General features: G+C 37.7%; 1 protein-coding gene and 1 pseudogene across 2 annotated transcripts; both read left to right on the forward strand.

Moving 5' to 3' along the window:
* The first annotated feature begins 262 nt into the window (after nucleotides 1–262).
* LOC146304466 (uncharacterized) lies at nucleotides 263–10,019 on the forward strand (annotated as a pseudogene). The gene is made up of 2 exons (XR_014769266.1): nucleotides 263–853; nucleotides 7,551–10,019. The product of XR_014769266.1 is annotated as an uncharacterized LOC146304466 (transcript).
* A 4,178-nt stretch (nucleotides 10,020–14,197) lies between these two features.
* On the forward strand, nucleotides 14,198–21,616 carry LOC146304467 (uncharacterized). The gene is made up of 2 exons (XM_084713547.1): nucleotides 14,198–14,568; nucleotides 18,785–21,616. Exons 1-2 carry the CDS (start codon nucleotides 14,523–14,525, stop codon nucleotides 20,584–20,586), a joined length of 1,848 nt encoding a protein of 615 aa, XP_084569673.1. The 5' UTR covers nucleotides 14,198–14,522; the 3' UTR covers nucleotides 20,587–21,616.
* Nucleotides 21,617–21,841: the final 225 nt, after the last annotated feature.

The following is a 21,841-nucleotide window of genomic DNA, read 5'->3' on the forward strand; positions in this document are numbered from 1 at the left end:
CACTAGAGTCTTTTTGAATTTACTAGATGTACTAGATTACATAATAGAATTTAATCTCTAATCCACACTCCGGAGCAGAAGGTGGCGGTAAAACACCTAATACGCTTGTTGCCAACCGCCATTAAAATCCAAAAAGAAGAAGAAGAACAAGAAGAAGAAGAAGAAGAAGAAGAAGAAGAAGAAACACTCCATACCAGTTGGTGGCGGTAATGCACCATAACGTTGTTTGCCAACCGCCATAAACACCACGAAGAAGAAGAAGAAGAAGAAGAAGAAGAAGAAGAAGAAGAAGAAGAAGAAGAAGAGCTCTTACCGTGGCTACCTTGGCGACTTTTTTAAGTGAACGACCACAGCCTGTATATCTGGATAAATTTGTTGACGTGGACTGTGTGTAAACTTTCGGGATGGTTCGCCCCAGACTCATCTCGTCCAGCCAAAAATGTTAAAGGAAGTTAGCTTATCTCGCTAACAGGAAATAGACGGAGACGGAACTCGGCCTCACAGTGGTAGTTTTAGTAGCTTCGATAGAAACTAAACTGTAGTGTAGGACCCAAAATGTCCAATTGTTCAGCTACAGCTGTCTGAATGGACTCAGTGCTGTTCCCATTATTTTTAAATGTTTAACATCTGAATTATCTGTTCGGGCCGTAAGAAGCTGATGAAGTTTACTTTGTTCGCTAACAGGAAATAGACGGACGTAAACATAATCTAATTTAGCAAAACAGCGCACATTAGAGTGACCGAACTGTTTTACCGGACTGCGTCTGGAGGAAAAGTTTCTCTGAATTTGTGAAAATGTCACGCAAACTACTGGACACTGCTTTCAATACTGGAGTCAGGTTACACCGAGCAGGTTTGTACATTTCAGTTATCATTCTTACTGACCGGTGTTCCGGATTAACTGGTGATATTCCCATGCATTAGACAGATGTGCCGCTGGTGTGGCTTCTAAGTTTTAACAGAATAATAAGCTTCAGATGCTAGCGATAAGAAGTTTACAACTTCTCCTGTTGTTAGTCTAATATGTATATAAAATATCTTTATCTGATCCATTGGAGAACAGGATAGAGATCTATTATGGCAAGCAGTTTTAACATTCAATAGCTAGGCTGGATATGTATTGCAGATATTCATAATTCAGTTCTTCCTACTCAAAAATAACATTTCAGATATCCACAACGTCATTCTTCCTATACCCAATTGTCATTTCAGATATTCTCAATGTCATTCTTACTAGGACTAAGGACATCACTTTTCCCCATTCATGTGTATGTGGTTTGTCATTACAGATAGTCATAATTAAGTTGCAGATATACACATTACACATTGCAGATATCTACATCTGAGTTACGACTATCCCTAATTCCAGTTAGAGATATCTACAACATAATTTTGACTAGTCATAATTCCAGTTCAAGATATCTTCAGCCTAAGATAATTCAGATGTAGATATCTGTAATGACAAACCCCATACACATGAATGGGAAAAGTGACGTCATTTGTCCTGGTAAGAATGTTATGGTGATATCATGATATCTGAAATGTTATTTTTGATTAGGAAGAATTGAATTACAGATATTTGCAATACATATCCAGGCTAGCTATTAAATGTTAAAACAGCTTGCCATAGTTCCATACAATATGAGAGGAACATGCAGACTGAGGTAAGCTGTTTTACACCAAGCTCTCCTTTGGAACCAGTGTGTAAACCACACTGCCACAGACAAACTGGCACAACAGCCTCTCACAAATTGACATGAGTACACCTCAGTTACTCACTTACTGTCACTCACATGGACAATCACTGTCACAATCAACACGCTATCACACTAGCAACTCTCTCTGTCTACTGCTCTAGAATCACTGTCCAAACTCCTCAACAACCCACAAAGTTATGGTACTGAAAATGAACTTTTATTGACTGCTCCATGCTTCAAAACACCTTAGTTTTCAATACGTGTGTGAATCCTGTCTGTAGCTACTTGCAAAATGAGAGTTAACAGTCTAATCTGGGTGAAAAAGGGGGTTGACTAGAATACTGTAGTGATGACGGACACTAGTATCTGTGACCTTTAATATAAAACATGATCAATGTTATATCACAAGTTAACCTGGATGGGACACTGTCACACTTTTAACACAGCTAATGCTAACAGGTATGTGCACACTATGTGTGCGCTTGGTGTAAAACAGCTTACCTCAGACTTCATGTTCCTCTCATAGATTGTATGGAACTCTATCCAGTTCTCCAATGGATCAGATAAAGATATTTTATACACATATTAGACTAACAACAGGAGAAGTTGTAAACTCCTTATCGCTACTGGCATTTGCAGTGTTTTGAACAGGTATCGACACAGTCACCTACACAGTCACCACTGTGAATGTAGGGAAACAACAACGTAGAAACACTATTTAAAAATAAGTAATATATAACACAGTAACCTATAGGAACGTTTTTGTGATGCATTTTTCTAACTTCTGAATCAAGAAATTCGAGTCCTGAGATCGCCATCGCAGCCACAGCCTAACGGAGAGGAGTATCACAAGTTAATTCAGACTCCAGTTGATCCGCTAATGTGTTTTTTTGTACCAGAGCTGATCTGTTGCCTATGTTAATGATTTAATTTTGGTGGATCTGATACTGGGTATAGAATGGCGCCAGTGTTTCCAGAAGCTTATTATTCTATTAAAACTTAAAGCCACGCCAGCGGCACATCTGTCTAATGCATGGGAATATCACCAGTTCATTCAATCACCAGTTAATCTTGAACACTGGCTGGGGAACCAGCGGTGATGGAAGAAGTATTAAGTACCCTTTGTCTGAAATACTACAATATTCAACTGCAAAGAAAAGTCTTGCATTTAGAACTTTACTAAGGTAAAAATTGTAAGTATTATCAGAAAAATACACTTAAGGTATTAAGAGTAAATTAATTGTCATTGTACAATAAAATGCTCTCTGTCAGTGTTTCACCATCAAGATTGTATATGATGTTTTTAGATTAATAATACAGCAACTAATGATTTTTCATAGTTGATTAATTGGTTAATTGTTTTCTTAATTAAACCATTAATAGTTGTTAGTTTTAATGTTTTAATGAAAATGTTGTTCAGTGTTTGACGTTGACGTTCTCAACATGTTTTACACACAATCCTAAAGTATTCAGTTTACTGTCGTAGTGGAGTAAAGAAAGAAAGAACATTCACAATTAAGAAGCTGGAAAAAAGGATTTAGACTTTTCTTTAAAATAAATACTCAAACTGATTTGTTGATTTTTGAAGTGGTTGGCAATTAATTTAATAATGCAGTAAAAATTAATTTTTGCAGCTTTAGGCTGCATTAATGGTTGCTGCATTTTACTGCTGTAGATGTTTATGGTTACACTAAAATTTGTTGTACTTTATATACAGTTGGGTAGTTAAATCTTCAACAATGAATCATGTTCTGTAAAATCATGTTTGTAGCTTCACTGTCCTGTGAAGAACCACGAATCTCTTAAAAAGTCAACTTGTCATGAACTGGAGCAGCTGTAGTGTCTGTGTCTGCGTGTTTGTTATGATCCAGAAAAACAATGTTTAAACAATTATGATCTATAACAGGGGTATTAAACACTGATCACTGACCTGCTGTGATGGAAAAAATACCTATTTTCTTAAGTAAAAGCACTTAATATCACAATGTAAAAATACCTAATTACAATTTAAAAAATCTTGTATGTTATTGTTTCCTTTTTTGAAAAATCAACATTTTTATTGCTTTTGTTGTACTTTAAGGGTATACTTATTGTTAATTTCTGATTACTAAATACAGACCTGCAAACTTATAAGAGGAGAAAAAGGTGGCATCCCCTGTCCTCTGGGGGTCTGGGAGCGTCTTTCCTGCTCCAGAAGAAAAATGTTGTGATTTTAACATGTTAATAAAACATTCTGGTGACTGTTTCAGTTAAAAGAGTTAGTTCACTCTTCTGTTTGTGGTTTCTGCAGACATTACTACCTTTACTTTTACCTTTGTACTTGAAAAAGAAAGTAAAAAGTAAAGTAAAAAGAGTAAAAGTAAATCTACAGTAAAAGTAAAGTTACTTTACTGAGTATTTTTACTTTAGCAATTTATAGTTGTTCATTTAATAGACCTGTCTTATCTTCTCTTTTGTATATTACCATTGTTTTTAAATAAAGCAAAAGTAATGTAATAGAAAAAAATGCAGAACATGCAATATTTCTTATCTGATTACTCGATTAATCTGCAGAATAATCGATAGATTACGCTTTAATTTTACTGGTCTGGCCCACTTGAGATCAAATTGGTCTGTATGTGGCCCCTGAACCAAAATGAGTTTGACAACCCTGGTCTAGGAGGATGAGGAGAGAGAGCTGACCAGAATCAGCTGCCAGGAGGAGGGCGTTGGTGATCTTGACCAGGGCAGTTTCTGTGCTGTGTTTAGTGCGGAAGCCTGATTGGAACTGTTCAAAGAGGTTATTGTTTTCGAGGTAGCTTTGAAGTTGGAGTGCAACTACTTTCTCAATGATTTTGGAGATGAATGGAAGATTAGATATGGGCCGGTAGTTGTTCTGATCTGTAGAGTCAAGTCCAGGTTTTTTCAGTGTTTGTTTGATTAAGGCAGCTTTCAGCGAGGGAGGAACTGTACCAGTGGACAAAGAGGAGCTGATGATGGAGGTTGTCAGAGGGATGATGGAGGGCAGACATGCTTTAACAAGGGTTGTGGGCATTGGATCCCGTTGGCATGTGGAAGTATTGGACTGGGTTATGAGTCTAAGGATGTGATTTTCCATTGGCAGCATGAACTCACATAGGGCAGTTGATGGGGGCAGTTCAGGGGCTTTTGCAGATGGCAGATCAGTGTGCTTCGTGTTTTCGGAGGTCAGTTGCTCATGAATTGTGGTGATTTTGGAATTGAGGAACTGCAGAAAAGTGGAGCAATGTTCACTGGAGAGGTTATTGTACATGCTGGTTTCTGGTGGGTTGAGCAGACGTTTCACTGTGGAGAAGATGGTTCTGGTCTTTCTTTCGCCTGTATCAATAAGAAGTTTTGGCTGTTGAGAGTGCATTCTTGTAATGGAGTATGTGATCAAGATACATTTGTTTATGAATGACAAGTCCAGTCTTGTTATAAAGCCTCTTGAGGTGCCGGCCTAGCGTCTTGAGCTGGCGTAGTTCAGCCGTATACCAGGGAGCAGTATGGGTGAAAGAGACAAGTCTTGTTTTCAGAGGGGCTAGGGTATCAAGCGTGGAGGATAAAGTAGAATTGTAATAGTCCATGAGATCCAAGAGTGAGGAGGAGGGGCCTGGAACTGGGTATGAGGTAATTAAACTGGTAAGGTCTCTGGGGTTAACATTTCTGATATTGCGGTATGAAATGATACGGTGCACCTTAGATTTACTGAGCAACAGATTGGTATTGAATAGTACAGCTTTGTGGTCTGAGATGGGTAACTCGGCAGGGGTAATATTAAATGGTATGACACCAGAGCAACAGACTAAATCCAAGATATGGCCCTTGCTATGGGTTTTAAATTGGATGTATCGAGTTAAGTTGAAGCAGTCCATCATTGCTTTAAAGTCATTAGTAAAAGTATTGTCTGAGTTATCAAAATAGACATTAAAATCCCCCATTAGAATAATATTAGTAGATATTTCGCTAAGGGTAGATGAGACTGCTAAGAGTTCAGAAATAAAAATACTCGAGGGCTTAGGTGGTCTATACAGGATAGCTAAAATAGTGGGTGCAGGTCCACAAAGCATAGCTGCCAGCAGTTCAAATGAGGACTGCTCAGGAATAGTGAATATAAGAGAATAACAAGTAATATAGTAATAAAAAAAATAACCACAGCATTTTCTCTACATGACACATATGGAGATATAACATTAAACACAAACTATTAATGAAAAACCTTTTTATCAGCGCTGTTTTGTTGATAATCAAACCTGTGAGGACAGCCCCGCTATTTCACTGTGATGACTTACCTGTCTGTCCCACTAGAAGCAGTGTCGATGGTAGATAAAGCTGGAGTTGTGACATGAAGAGGTTTTCCCTTCATAGGAGGTAATGTTACAGGACGTTTGTCATAGCTGCAGAAACATTAAGAAAATATGGGCTATGTGACACAGTCACACACACCTGTAATACATCCTGTTGCATTCAATGGTGCTGAGAGGAATGGCTCACCTGGACAAACATAACCACAGTAAATTATAGCTATAACTCATAAACCAGCAGTCAGCTACAGCCACATTAACTCTTCATGTTTATAGACAATAACTTCGAGCAGCTGTGAGTTAATCTTGGTAACTGGATGTTTCAGCTCCTGATCATACTTTTGAAACAACATACAAAATTACGATCTTGGTAACAAACACATTTTGACAGAAACAGGGGACAAACACGTTACTTGTGTGAGTCATTAGTGTTATGCCTGTGGCCATGTTGTATCATTAGCTAAAGGTATCTCATAATTAAGTGCAATTACATGTGTAGAATGAACTACCTGTCCAGCAGAAAAGAGGCAACTTCGGTGTTACTGTGAAAACAGTTCTTCATCAGTGATTTCCATGTGGTAAACGCCACACGAGTGTTAGTCCTTGTTTTCTGCTGTCTCCTATCGTGCAGCAGTTTGATATCTTCATGTTTTCGCTTCTTTGAGAACAAGAGTTCACAGTCTGCTTCTTCTTCTTCTTGTGGTAAATAACAACTATGATCATCCACTGGTCAAAACTGTGGTTGTCAGCCTTCAGAAAACAAGATAGTTTGCCAGTAAACACCGTTGCCTGTCCTCTTTGTCCTCCATATTTACGCTACAGAGTTTACGTAATGCGTCTGCTCTGCGTAGCTGCAGAAAATATGACAGCCACGTAAAAGGCAACCTGCTCCCTATGTAACTATAAATGACTATTTCTAAGGCAACGCAAACATACAGATTATGAGTTTATATTGAGTGAAATTAATAAATAACATACTTATGTATAATATATTCCATTTATGTCAATAAATTCCCATAATTACACATTGTTCCTTTAATACAGCATGGCAGGCAACAGTCTATTAAGTGCCAGAAAAAAGCACATGTTGAAAACATTCATCTTAAGCGACAAGTTTGTGTATTGCTTTGCAGACATTTTTGCAATGAGCCCTCGAAAGAAAAAACACCAGAAATACAGAATAATGTATATATGAAATATGAATTAAGAAAAATGATCGAAAATACACAGAATGCTGCCTATAAAGCTAACACATAAAACAATCCACATTATGTTTGGTTAAAGGTTTTCACATATGCACATATCAGACAGCATATGCTGTGCTTTCCGTGTGATTGGACAATATCAGGCCAAATTCCCAGCCAATAATGATGGTCGACAGGTATATTGGTCGGCATGTACACTTTCCACTACAGATTCGATGTCTATTTGTAGAATATGTCAGACATGAAAGAAATCAGGTGAAGCACGGCTTGACCACAATAAAAAAAAAAGTATGTTTGGAAAGTCTTGTAACATGTGCATTTATTGTATATTTCATTTTTCTCCACAGACCTCCAGCTGCTGTTGGTGAGTGAAGACGATGATCCTCTTGAGCAGCAAGAGTGGAGCCCTAGTACGGACCAGGAGGACCCACCTGAGCTGCCACTCATTAAAGAGGAACAGGAAGAACTAAGGATTGGTGAGGAAGTAGTGCAACTTCAAGGACTGGGGGAGGCTAATATCATCAAGTTCACATTCAATTCTATCGCTGTGAAGAGTGATGAAGAACATGAAGAGAAAACTCAGTCCTCACAGCTTCATCTAATACAAGTGGAACAGATGAAAACAGAAGTTGATGGAGAGGACTCCGGAGAATCGGAATCAGCCAGGAATCTTAATCCAGATAGTCATTTACATCCAGCTTCTCATGATGAGCTGTCAGACTCCTCTGAACCTGAGACTGATGATAGTTGTGATTGGGAGAATACCAGTGAATCTCAGTCAGGTTTAAACCATTTGCAAAACAATGAAGAACCTGAAAGTGATATGGAGGTTAATACTGGGAATACATCAGTTAACTCTTCTGAATGTGCTACAAGCTTTGGCCATAAGGGAGAGCTGCAGAAAAACAATGAAAGCCTAACAGAAGTAAAATCATTTAGTTGCTCAGTTTGTGGCAAAGGATACCTTCGAAGAGACTCCTTGAGGGTTCATATGAAAATTCATACAGAAGGAAAATGTTTCAGCTGCTCAGTTTGTAAAAAAACTTTTCAACAGAGTGCCCATGTTGTGAACCACATGAGAATACACACAGGAGAGAAACCTTTCAGTTGTTCTGTCTGTGGCAAAAGATTCACGCATAAAGAAAATTTGAAACAGCATATGAGAATCCATACAGGGGAGAAACCCTTCAGTTGTTCTGTCTGTGGCATAAAATTTGCACGAAAGGGGACTCTGAGACGACATTTGATTGTCCACACAGGGGAGAAACCCTTCACTTGTTCTATCTGTGGTAAAGGATTTTCACAAAGTTATAAACTGACTTCACACTTAGGAGTTCATATAGGAAAAAACCTTTTCACTTGTCCAGTTTGTAAATCACATTATACTAGCAAGGACAATTTGGCAATACACATGAGAATTCATACTGGGGAAAAACCAATTAGTTGTGCAGTTTGTGGTAAAGAATTTGCACGAAAGGGGCGGTTGAGAGAACACATGATAGTCCACTCAGAGGAGAAACCATTTAGTTGTTCAGTTTGTGGTAAAGGATTTACAGGAAAAGGACATCTAAGAACACACATGTATGTCCACACAGGGGAGAAACCATTTAGTTGTAGCATTTGTCATAAAAAATTCACTCGGGTTTACACTTTAAAAAAACATTTGTGTTGGGGGAGAGCAGCACAGTAAATGTAAATGAAAAGTAAGTGAAGCAGTGGTGCTTGTTGAAACAAAATAAGTTGTGCTTCATGTTTTTAGTATAGATGTTATGCAGTATTTTTATCACTCCATTACCAGCCCATTACAAAAAATTATTTCTATCTCATGTATAGCCTAACTCAGGTTATAATGTTGCAAACCAAAACCATTACATACAGAATGTCAGTAGTGTAAAGTAGTTGCAATGGGCCTATATGCAGGGTATTATGATGGACCCTAGTGTACACCAGCAACTTTAATTTGGACAACATCAATATACATATTACCCTGCAATTATCTCAGTATATCTATTCTGATTATGGCAAAAATACCAGAGTTCATTTAAATTAAATGTTTTTAATAGTTAGAATAAGAATATAATTTTGTTATAGGTTGGTACTGCAGTAATAGTTGTACAAACTCTCAAATAGGTTTTGTGATTATCAATTTTTTATTCTCATATATAATTAGGTGAACGGTGGGACATTGTTTTTGACTTCTCAGTTGGGCAACTATGAGTGCATATTTTCATATATTCTGGTATATTGATTTTTTATTTTAATATGTGTTTTTATGGCTTTTTTGTGGTGTTTTCAGCCCTCATCCATTGTAGCATTGTGATGCCATGAAGATTTGACATGTTTGATAGAAAATAAAAATGCTGCTGCTACTGTACATTGTACTACAGCTCTATGTCATGTTTATTATTTCCTTATTAAAAACAGCTAAGTTATGGACATGTGGCACTCAGATGAAGACAATTTTAGACCCAGCAACAATATCATCCATTGTGATGTTTCACTTTGGACATTGTAGTGGTAAAATATATGCTGAACTATATTTTATTCCTCATAGTCAGTTCTCATGATTTGTGAGACACTAATTGGTTACTAGTCCTTCAACACACAGCTGTTCTCCCTTTGGAACAAGAACTTCTGATAACACAATCACATCCTGACTCCTGATAAGCACTTCAGGTCCATCCTGACTCAACCTCCTCCATCTCCTAACCCTATAAGACAGATTTACATTCTTGACTCATTATCCGTTCCTTTTACACTCTGTGTGACTGTGTACTGATCCTTTGCAAAGCTCTATTAAAACACCACAAAGGCAATCTTGGTCTTCGTGCCTGTTTTCATTTTCAGATTTTCCACCACAACATCATCATTTGGCAATTGGGAAGACCTCACCCAACCCTAGCGCAGGCTGCACAAAACTGCTTAGCTGCTGCACCACTGACCTCAGTTTGAATTATTATTATTATTTTAGCCTTTTTATTAGCATTTGTTGTATTAATGCTGTCAGTATAAATGAACATTAATTATGGGCATTTCATTGATGGTTTTACGTGATTCACAAAAGATGTGGCACATTTTAGGTTGGATGGAACTTAAAAAGTGAAACTGGTGTGGGATGTGTGTGCCCACTATAGTATAAATCTAAATATATAAATACTTTTGTGCCCAAGTACTTCTGTGTTGCAACCTTTTGACAGGAATCTTATGCACATTTTTATATATCAGGCCATTACCACATTACCAACTCTTGAGTGCAGAAGGAGCCATTCTATTGTCATCATTGGTTGTAGAAGGCAGCTCACCTGTCAGCATGCAAGTGTTTGCAGGAAGATATAACTAACCTTTATGTGTCTGATGTGATTTATGTGTCAGATAAATTCATTTTCATGGGTTTCCTCGTGGTTGTTGCCTTAAATGACTATAATTAACCATCAGCCAGCAGTTTATTACTATGCATCAACATCCAGGAGGTGCTTTGCATTGACCATTTATGGTTGAATTTGGGCGTATAGAGGGTGAGATGTGAGGCTGATCCACGTGCACACACGTATAAGACTGTGATTTATAAACAATGGGTCCCTTGAATGAATGTGAGGAAAATACAAAAATCCTATGTGGAATCCATGAAATGTGCACTGACAGCCAAGACTGTTCCTCAGTATTGGTCAACAGTGGACTAGGATATGTCAGATCACCATCAGTTTCTCCTTGGATGGCAAGGAAACAGTGACAGTGGTGACTTTTTGTAGATGAGGTCAATGAGATTGTTTGGTATCTCAGTATCATCTTTAGGTGTAAACATGTAAGATTTTGAATTCAGTGTGCAAACTATAAATAATCCGCCATCCTTATTCAGTGTGCCTGATGTGCAATGCACAAAGGCACACTATATATTATCCGCTATACTTATGCTTCTTATTGGGTGTAAATGCTGCAAGCAAGCATTCACAACCTTATGTTCTTCTCTTCATTCATTATTATTATTATTATTATTATTATTATTATTATTATTATTATTATTATTATCATTATTATTATTATTATTGTTGGGTGTGAATTCTGCAAGGAACATTATTATTTTTTTTCTTCCTCCAGATTTTCGGTCCGTAACTAGTCCTGCACCATTGGAGCATGTACACAAAAAACACATCAAAACGTGTGGAAAATTCGAGACAAGTGTGCTTTGACTTTTAACATTTCGCTAAACTGATTCCACAAAAATCGCAAAACAGTGCAGAAAATTTCCCATTCAAAGTGAATGGGATTTTTGTGAAAAACACTCAAAAATGACCTCTCTTTGACACCATGTGGCTTCGCCATCCTTTAACGTAGAAAAGTCACTCAAAGTTTGAACGGTTCACCAGACTGTGGCCTTCATTCACAGTGAACAGCATTGTCCTAAGTACAACAATTTTAACGAAATCATAGTTTTAATTTTGTGAGATTTTCAGTCCATTTCAGACTTTATAATGGGTGTGTATTGCATGCAATCATTAGAGCTATAGTGGGTGATGTCATCGCTAGAATGGAGAGCAGCCCTTAAATTATCTAGAAATTGTCTTTTAAACTCGTGCCCACGGCCACAGTGTTCACTCTACATATACAAATTGTACATCAGGTTGTAGGAAAAGTCATGCCGGTCGCAGAGATGTGACCGCCAAAGCAAACGGACAAATGGTGCCAAGTGCCAACTTTTACTGTTTTCCTTTTGACTGCATTTATTATGATATCAGCAGCCTCCATCTTTTCCTTGTATGTGTTGATGGCATGGCTTTGATACCATCCAACCACAATTCTGTAGCCTGAATGACATTCTGATGTCACTGCTGTAGATCCTGGTGATGTGGATCAGTGAGTCGATGTCCCACTCATTCCTGGCATACAGTTTGATGTCATCCATGTAGTCATCCAACCATAGTCTTTGAGATGATCTGACTATGCAGAACAGCAGGGGGGATAGTGCATCACATTGGTATATGCTGCACTTGATGGTACCATGTGCTGGCTTTGAGCTGATATATATGTATGTATATATATATTTGGTCAAATTCAATTATGTATATTTGAGTTACAACAACAACAAAAATTTGATGGAAATGTGATGCCATGTCACCATGTGATGCCATTGGTTTCAACAAAACCAAAAAAGGTTCATACTTTAGCATCACAAATGTCGTATGATTAGACTGACCACATATGAAGTTGTTCTGGCTAAGTCTCTAGGAAGAGTTCGTTAAAATACAATGCCCATATATGGCAAAAAAAAGCACTAAAAATGGACTCAAAATTCAAAATGGCTAACTTCCTGTTGGGTTTAAGGTATGGTTCCAGAGGCCTTTTGGTATGTCTGCACAATATGTTTGCCCACCTGTTTTCAGACATCTATGTAAATCATTCTGCAAGGGCTGCTTTTTATTTGACAAACTTCTGTGTCTTCATGAAACATGGGAATATTTCTACTTCCCTCTCTTTATTCTTTATTCTTTATTCTTTAGTCGGATCCCCATTAGCTTGTGGTTACTAGTCTTCTTGGGGTCCACTCACAAAACAACATTAGAAATACAACAAACTCTCAATTTGCTACTGCCATGTCAAGATAAAAGCTCACAAGCATAATTTTTGTTTTCAAGAATTTTCATGGGAAAAATAAAAATAATAATAATCTCTACAAAAAATGTAGGTTCCTTGCACCTTCTGTGATATGGACCATTGAGCCTTGGCACCTAGGTGCTTGAGCTTTAATGACAAAAAATCCTCATGTAAAGTACATCTGTGAGTGTAAAAAGTAGGGTTGTCCCCGACTAAGATTTTCTCTAGTTGAATCAGATTTGGATGTCCGATACACATATTCAACGATTCACTGGTTTGCTTTTTTCATTGTAGTATGCCACACTAAATTCCTGAATGAGCCTACATAAGTATGTTTTATCAGTTAGACTCACGTTTTAATGCCTTTCTTCATCATTTATGATGTGAAAATATAACATATAATTCACACAGTCAGAAAAATGACATAAAATCAGTGGGCCTGCAGAGCCTCTCTCCCAAGGCTGCACACACTGGCCAGTATCACCTGTGCTGCACTCTCTGGGCTCCTTTACACCATTAATTAAGAATTTATTTTGACCAAACCAGAGTTGGTGGTTATTGGAACAGTGGAAAGATGAATCAGTATATTTTTGGTGAGTTTGATTAATTTTCTTTCAAGTTAGAATAAACCTGGCGATAATGCAAAAGCAGTCTGGTGAGTTTGTGGAGACGATTAGCATTGGGGGGGGCTTATAATTTTGACCCTGGTAGTTTTTGGTCTTTGTGAAATTATTTTGTTTTTGTGTGCAAAGTATAATAATGTAAGCAACCAAAATAAAACTGGGATGTTTAGAAAAGCTGTGTTAATAATTCCTTGCTCTGTTTAACAGCACTTGGTAAATACTTTAAAATATACTATCAAAAAAGCTACAAAATTGCTATCAGAACAAAATTCTTAAAATTCCCAATTCCTCCTAAATACAAAGAAATATATTTTAAAACTTTAGATGAATTATACCCTTCAAATGAATTTATTAAAAAATTACATTTGATGTAGATAATTGTCACCTGTGTAACATAAATAAAAAAACTACTGAACACCTATTTTATACTTGTGAGACCATACAGAACTTATTGAGATCCATAGATTTTCTTTTCCTACAGAGATTTCCTGATAGAGATTTGAATTTCTCATTTACATCATTACCAAATTTCATATATACAAATGTCAAATGCTGTTGCAAATAAAGTTCAGGTTTTTTTTATTATTGGGTTACAGAGGCTTTAAGAGGGTAGGAGAAAAAGAAGGAGAAGGGGTAATAGTTGCTTTTTCTTCTTTTTAAAAAACGCTTTTGGTAACTCAAGGCTGGTGGGTAGAATTTAAGACATACGGTAACGTTAGGCTTGTACAGTAGGTGGCGGTATGCACCTCACAGCTGTTTGTAATCCGCCAGTAAACCGAGAGAAGAAGAGGGAAACGGAAGTCGGCCGCGCAATGCTAGTTGGAGTAGCTTCATTGGAGACTTAATTGTATTTTTCACTGAGACAGAATGTCTAAATGTTCAGCTAGACCTGCCCGAATAGACTCCGTGCTGCTCGCTTTATTTGAAAATGTTTAACATCTGAATTATACCCTGGTGTCCTACGAAGTTAATTAGGTTAGCGGAGCTCGCTAGCTATAAGTAGACAGGCTCGGACGTACTTTAATTTAGCAACACAACGCACATCAGCGTGACCAAATGTTTTTATCGGAGTGTTTCTGAAGGAATATTTGCGGCAAATTTGCAAAAATGTCGCGCAAACTACTGGGCCCTCAATTCTGGTTACACAGAGCAGGTTTGTACATCGATTGTTATTCTCACTTTAAACTGAAAAACAACTGTTGTGGAAGAAGTGTTCACATCCTTTATTTCAATCACTGCTGCAATGTAGCTATATGTTGCATGTTGTTACTGCTGTATATGTTTTAAGTTTAGCTAATTTTATTTACTTTATGTACTGTTGAATATTAACTATATATTAAGTATAGAACTGGACAATATCGCAATAATTTTAGTCTATGCTGCCATGCACAGTATAGTTTTTTATAGTAAAAAGTACTGGAAATTCTCAAATAGTGATGATCTCATAAAGGATATAAGATTTAGATTTAACTACCCAAAATAGCACAGGGTAATATTGACAAAATCAAATATCACAGTATTTTTCACCAAGTGCCTGTGTTAATATTGTGACACTATTGTAGATGGTCTTAGTATTAGTATTGACAAAAGAACATTTTTGATAAATTATCATTAGTAATGTGGATATAATGACTCAGTGGATAAAGGCAAATAACAGAACAGCTAGAACAGTAGGTTAAGTTCAGATCAAATTAAACTTTTACTACAATGCAGGATTTAAAACCAGAACAACACTGATTCCATATATTAACAATATCCAAAATCTAAAACGATATGTGGACTCATATCCAATATCAGTATAATATCAGTATATTGCCAATGCCTATGGAAACAGTTCAAACCTGTGATTTATGACAGCATCACCCAAAGGTGTGGGTGCACCCACAGCCTAACTGCACCTGTGTGTAACAGCCTGTAGAGGTCGAAGCCATGCTGATTAGATGATTGATTATATTTGATGATGATTAGATTTTTCTGCTAGAGAAAAAGGATTAGTCTTCTCACAAGGACAGGCCCCCTTCTTCTGGGTCTGGAGGCTGTTCTAGCTGGGTGACTGAATAATGGCGAACAACAGCTAGCCACCGCTGTAGGGTCTGGGGGCAGCTGAGAAAGGCTGGCCCCTTATATAGTATATAAAGACATAAGCTAAAAATTAGCAAACATCTGGATAGGATGCTGCTGCCGCCTCACAGCAAGAAGGTCCTGAGTTCGATACCCCAGCTCCCTGGGGCAGGGCCTTTCTGTGTGGAGTTTGCATGTTCTCCTCGTGTCTGCGTGGGTTCTCTCCGGGTTCTCTGGCTTCCTCCCACAGTCCAAAGACATGCATGCAGGTTAATTGGTGACTCTAAATTGCCCGTAGGTGTGAATGTGAGTGTGAGTGGTTGTCTGTCTATGTGTCAGCCCTGTGATGAACTGGGCTGACACATACACAGCCTCTCGCCCAATGTCAGTTGGGATAGACTCCAGCAGCCCGCGACCCTTTGGGAATAAGCGGTTACAGAAGATGAATCAATGAATCAAGTATTTATTTTTTTGCTTTGCTTTCTCTGCTCTTTGTCTGTTCCTTTTTTATTAATTTTCTTTTTATTTATTCCCCCCTATTCAACACGAATTTTGTTTTTCTGCCACAGTGAAAAAAATCGCAACGACTCATAGCTGCTAAATTAGTGGAGTTCAGTGGAGCGGATAGCTCTGCAGAGTAATGTAACTTTATGACATTTCTTAAAATTATGAAGCAGTGGTGGCAATAAATATTATTTTATACAGTAAAATCCCTGGCCAGTTTTAGTTGATTGGGGAAACATTAGGGTTGTCCCAGTTTATATATTAAATTGAAAATCGATTGAAATGTGCTTTCAATGTCAGTATCAAAATCAAAGGCATAATCTGTTACTGTACTGGTATTTTTTTTCTCTTCACCTGTGCCTACATGCAGTGTCTGGAGAAAAGGAACAGTCCTTCAAAGACAACACAGGGTAGCTTCCTGAGTGTTATATCACATTTGATACCATATAGATGACCTTTTTACAGAAAAGTTTGAAAATGATGATGACAGTGTCAAAGCACAGAGCCAATGATCTGTTGATCAGTACAAATCAAGATTCAGTCGTCTTAATAATGGCATAGGCATCTGTGCTTGAATAGAATCCTGACCTTAAAAGTCAAACTGAATTGTGATGCCCCTAAGGAGGATTGTAAACCCAAACAGACAGTTACTCTTAATTCATTTTGCGATGTTTGAGACTGGAGCTTTCACACAGTGAGAAAAACTAGGTAAAGACATTACATTCATTACATTCATGTCGAAAACAATTTAAACCAATGTGGTACCAAATGACATTCACACCAGTCAGGTGCACTGTCTTTTTAAAAAGTCCTCCAGATCCTTCATTGATGTAACAGTCACTTCTCATTGGGGTGCTTTGTTGTCCATGGGCAAGAGGAGCTCCATTTCTCACTCGTTATCAGTCTTTTGTCACTTTTGCGGCACAGTTAAGGCAACGTCTCCTTCCTCGTCTTCAACGTACATGTCTCTTGTTGTCAATATGTGACCAGGTGCTCAGCAAAAGTGGTCATCTCCTTGTACACCCATCCTTTTCTTCGTTGAACAACCAATTTGATTGCTTGAAGTGGGGGTCGGTGACTGCATGAAAGACACTGGCCTCATTTATTTATGTCTTGTTACTCAAAACCTCCTTTCATTTTTTCATTTTCTTCCACCAGTTTACTTTTCAGTGTTTTGGTGACATCCTCTTGCACTCTTGAGATGAGTTTTTTTTTTTTAAAACATCTTTCTTTCTCTGGTACAGGAGCTCAGTGAGGGTTATAAAAGGTTTGATGATAGTAGTGGTTTCTTCTGTCATGGCTCACTGGTCTGTCGTCAGGTTTAATGTTTGGTTAGCATTTTTGGTAACGTGGGTCAGACAGGATTGCTGAAATGAGCCACGTTTGTTTGCAAAAGGCTCTCCCGCATGAAGTATGCTGAGTACCAACGTGTTGAATCAGGACCTTCTGTTTTCATATAATGCAGTGGTTGTTTTTGCACTTTTGCCACAAGTCTGACTCACCTTCCAGCTGCCACAGTGTGGTCTACCAGGTCTTGTTTCATTGCTGTAATCTGGAATCCAGCACTGCACAGGCCTATAACTTTCCCCCACAGTGCCTCTTCCTGTGGCAAGAGTCTCCAAAACAAAGCTCTCCATTTTTCATTCATCACTGATCTAACGAGCCGTCACCAACATGTATGCCTCCATTTATTTGTTGACTGGTCCATATGTCTGTTGTGAAGCTGAAGGCCAAGCACTTTCAGATAAGGCTCTGCATATTTTGTCCCATATGCCAGTGTGTCTTGCTGTCAGTCCTGCATGGGCAGAGTCCTATTTCCAGCGTGTTGATCAGTTGTTTGAATTGTTGACCGTCTATGATATTGATGGGCCTCATGTTTTTTGCAATAAATGAAACTACAGCATCATATGGATTGTTTTTGCCTGTGGTTGAAACATCAGTTTTCAGTTAGTCTGACCCACCAGTTGCACACTGCAAGTTTAAGCCTGCCATTGGTTGTTTGCTTTCTGTCTGTATCACAGCATCCCCTATCTACATTTTTACTCTGGTAACAACAACCACGAGCTGCAACCTACATGTTGAAAATGACAAAGGCCTGGGATGCTAGTGATATGAATGTAGACAAGCTAGCAGCTGTTGTCTTTTTTGTTGTGATTTAACCATTTTCATGCCAGGGCTCGCCTCCTGACATGCAAGTCTTCCCCCAAGTTCCCTCTCAACACTATTTTGCAGTAGCACTGTCGCCTTTACCAGTTTCCTTGGGCACTTGACTTTTTGGGGCTCACCATCACAAATTTTCAAGTTATTCCAGAGATTTGACTTTTTCATCATCTTGTTAGCATAGTTGTAACTAAGCCTGCCCACTGTCCCAGGATCAGCGCAGTGTTAGTGACTTTAGATGAGAGCTGTGGTGCACAAAACTGTCACTAAGTTTAAATGACCTGGTGTGACAATAGTTAATAATAATAATAAATATTGATACATAATGAATGATGTGAGATTGATAATTCTTATTTCATGGGTTATGTTTAATGTAAAGCATATACATTTAAAAAAACAAAACAATGACACATTCAGAGACTGATTTGGATGTCGATAATCAGCTAAAATAGATCATACAATTGACATGTTAATCGGAGCTTCAGTAATATCTGTTACTTAGTAATTTGTTACTTTGATTGAATGACTGAATGTTTTACAAAAACCGAAACATTTATCCACATTTAAGTAGTAGTGTCAGTGGTTTAAATGGTAACAAGAAATTAGTTTTCTAAAACGTGCACGTATTTACTTTTTCTCCTCAGATATCCAGCTGCTGTTGGTGTGTAAGGAAGAGGATCTCCCAGAGAAGCAGGAGTGGAGCCCAAGTCTGGACCAGGAGGACCCACCAGATATTAAAGAGGAACAGGAGGAACTGTGGACCAGTCAGAAGGGAGAGCAGCTTCGAGACTTGAAGGATGACAATATCATCAAGTTCACATTCACTCCTGTCCCTGTGAAGAGTGAAGAAGATGATGAAGAGAAATCTCAGTCCTCACAGCTTCATCAAGACCAAACTGAACAGATGAAAGAAGAACCTGATGGAGAGGACTGTGGCACATCAGAACCAGTCTGTAACATTATTCCAGATAGACATTTACAACCAGATAGTCATTACAAGACTTTAGACTTTTCTGAACCTGACACCGATGACAGTGATGATTGGAAGAAGACTAGTGAACCTCAGTCAGGTTTAAACTTTTTGAAGAATAAGAGTGGATGTAATACTGGTGAGAAATCATTTAGCTGCCCAGAGTGCAGTAAACAATTCAGTCAAAACTCAAATCTGAGGACTCACATGAGAACTCACACAGGAGAGAAACCATTTAGTTGTTCAGTTTGTAGTAAAAGATTTATACAAAAGATACACCTGACACGCCACATGGCGCTCCACACAGGGGAGAAACCATTCAGCTGCAGGATTTGTGGCAAAAGTTTCATTCGGCCTTATCAGCTCAAAAAACATCATTGTGTTGGCTATGAGTCTTCACAGCTTCATCAAGGAGGAGAGGACTGTGGAGGATCAGAACCAACCAGGAATTTTAATTCAGATAGTCATTTAGAACCAGCTTCTCAGGACAAGACATCACTCTCCTTTGAACCTGAGACTAATGACAGTCGTCATTTGGATGAGACCAGGGAACCTCAGTCAGGTTTAAACCCTTTGCAAAACAATGAAGTTCTTGTAAGTAACATGGAGGGTAATACTGGAAAAATGTCAGTTAGCTCCTATGAATGTGCTACAAGCTTTGGACACAAGGGACACAATGGAATCCAAACTGGAGTGAAATCATATAGCTGCTCAGTTTGTGGTAAAACATACCCCCGGAGAAACTCATTAGCAACTCATATGAAACTTCACACAGAAGGAAAATGTTTCAGCTGCTCAGTTTGTAAAAAAACATTTCAACGGAGAGAATATGTTGTGAAGCACATGAGAAGCCACACAGGGGAGAAACCCTTCATTTGTCCTGTCTGTGGCTTAAGACTTGCACAAAGCTCAACCCTCATCTCACACTTAAGAGTTCACACAGGAGAAAAACCTTACACATGTTCAGTTTGTAAAAAGACTTTTCATCAGAGTGGAGAGGTTGTGAGGCACATGAGAATTCACACAGGGGAGAAACCCTTCAGTTGTCCTGTGTGTGGCATAAGACTCACTCAAAGCTCAAATTTGACCTCTCACTTAAAAGTTCATACAGGAGAAAAACCTTTCACATGCTCAGTTTGTAAAGCAAATTTTAGTCGCAGAAGCAATTTGTCCAGACACATGAGAATGCATACAGGGGAGAAACCATATAGTTGTTCAGTTTGCGGCAAAAGATTTGGAGAGAAGGGAAATCTGAGACAACACTTGATTCTTCACACAGGGGAGAAACCTTTTAGTTGTTCACTTTGTGGTAAAAGATTTGCAGATAGGGGAAATATGAGACAGCACCTGACTGTCCACACAGGAGAGAAACGATTTAGTAGCAGTGTTTGTGATGAAAGAGTCACTCAGCTCACTCATATGAAAAAAAAACATTGTGCTGATGAGAGCAGTGGAAACAGTGGAATGAACCTGTAGAAATGCCTTTTGAGCCCATTTTGGTAATGTTTTATTGTAATTACTAAATGGCAAACTGATAATTAATTAAACTGAAGTTATTTATTATTTCTATGTAAACAAACTAAATATTAGTAATATTGTAATTAATGTTAACATTAGTTTGTGTAATATATATCAATTTTAAATATATCTCAGCTGAGATGGCCACAATAACATTTGGATTAAATTAGTAAACAGTTTATTGTTGTACGCATTTAACATTTTATGTACTATATTAAGTATTTGTTCATGATTGCCAAATGATTTGTAAAGCTTTAAGAAATCTTTAAAAATGAGAGATGGACCAGATATTTGTTAATGGTCAACAAATAGTTTGTCAACTGTCTATAAACCTTATTTGGATTGCTGTTATAAAGTTGCAAGAGATAATCTTATGATGGAACTTATGTATGCTATGTATGTGACCTTCTGTAAGTAACGCACTTATGTTAACCCAAAGTATGATCTTTTCCTAAGATTACCAAAATTATTTGCGTTTCCTAAACCTATCCAAGCAGTTTTTATTTTACCTTATTTTGAAAGTCTAGCTGGACATGGCATATCTATTATTGCTAACTCAATCGCAGTTGCAGAACTAAAATCATAGGTCCACTGACCAAACTGCCATATTTGACAATTTGGGAGTGAAAATGTGTTGTCTGTAAACATTATGTGGATGGATATTGTAAAGTAGCAAATGATATTTATAATACTTTGTAAATGGTTAATAAATACTGTGTAGTGCATCTGTAAACATTATTTAGATAGCCCTTATAAAGTTGCAACTGATCCTTATAAAACTTTGTAATTTCTTTATGATAAAGTGTTTATAATAATAGTTAAGCATTATTTGTATGTTTGTTAACATTAAAATAACTGTTAACTAAAGTTTAATTAACTATCAATCATGTATTAATGATGGTTATTATCAAGTGGTAGTGGAGATTCACATTTTCTGAAAAACCTGTTTTATTGGCTGCTCTGTTTTATACCAACTGCCCACTACTACTTACTCAGGTACTAAAGGTACTACTTACCTTTCCATTGAGGTTCCAAATTATCAGAAACCAATTACCAATTATGTTGTATCTATTGTATTGTTCTTGGTTGGGTGTAATACTCTAAAGAAAAAACAAAATGTTCTAAATCAATGGAAGCAATGGAAAAGTGAGTTTTGCATGATATGACTCCTTTAAAATGAAATTCATTAGATAAATTACTTCATGTACCTCCC

This window comes from Lutjanus erythropterus, chromosome 24 (genome assembly GCF_056507025.1).
Source record: "Lutjanus erythropterus isolate fLutEry1 chromosome 24, fLutEry1.hap2, whole genome shotgun sequence".
Taxonomy (NCBI): domain Eukaryota; kingdom Metazoa; phylum Chordata; class Actinopteri; order Lutjaniformes; family Lutjanidae; genus Lutjanus; species Lutjanus erythropterus.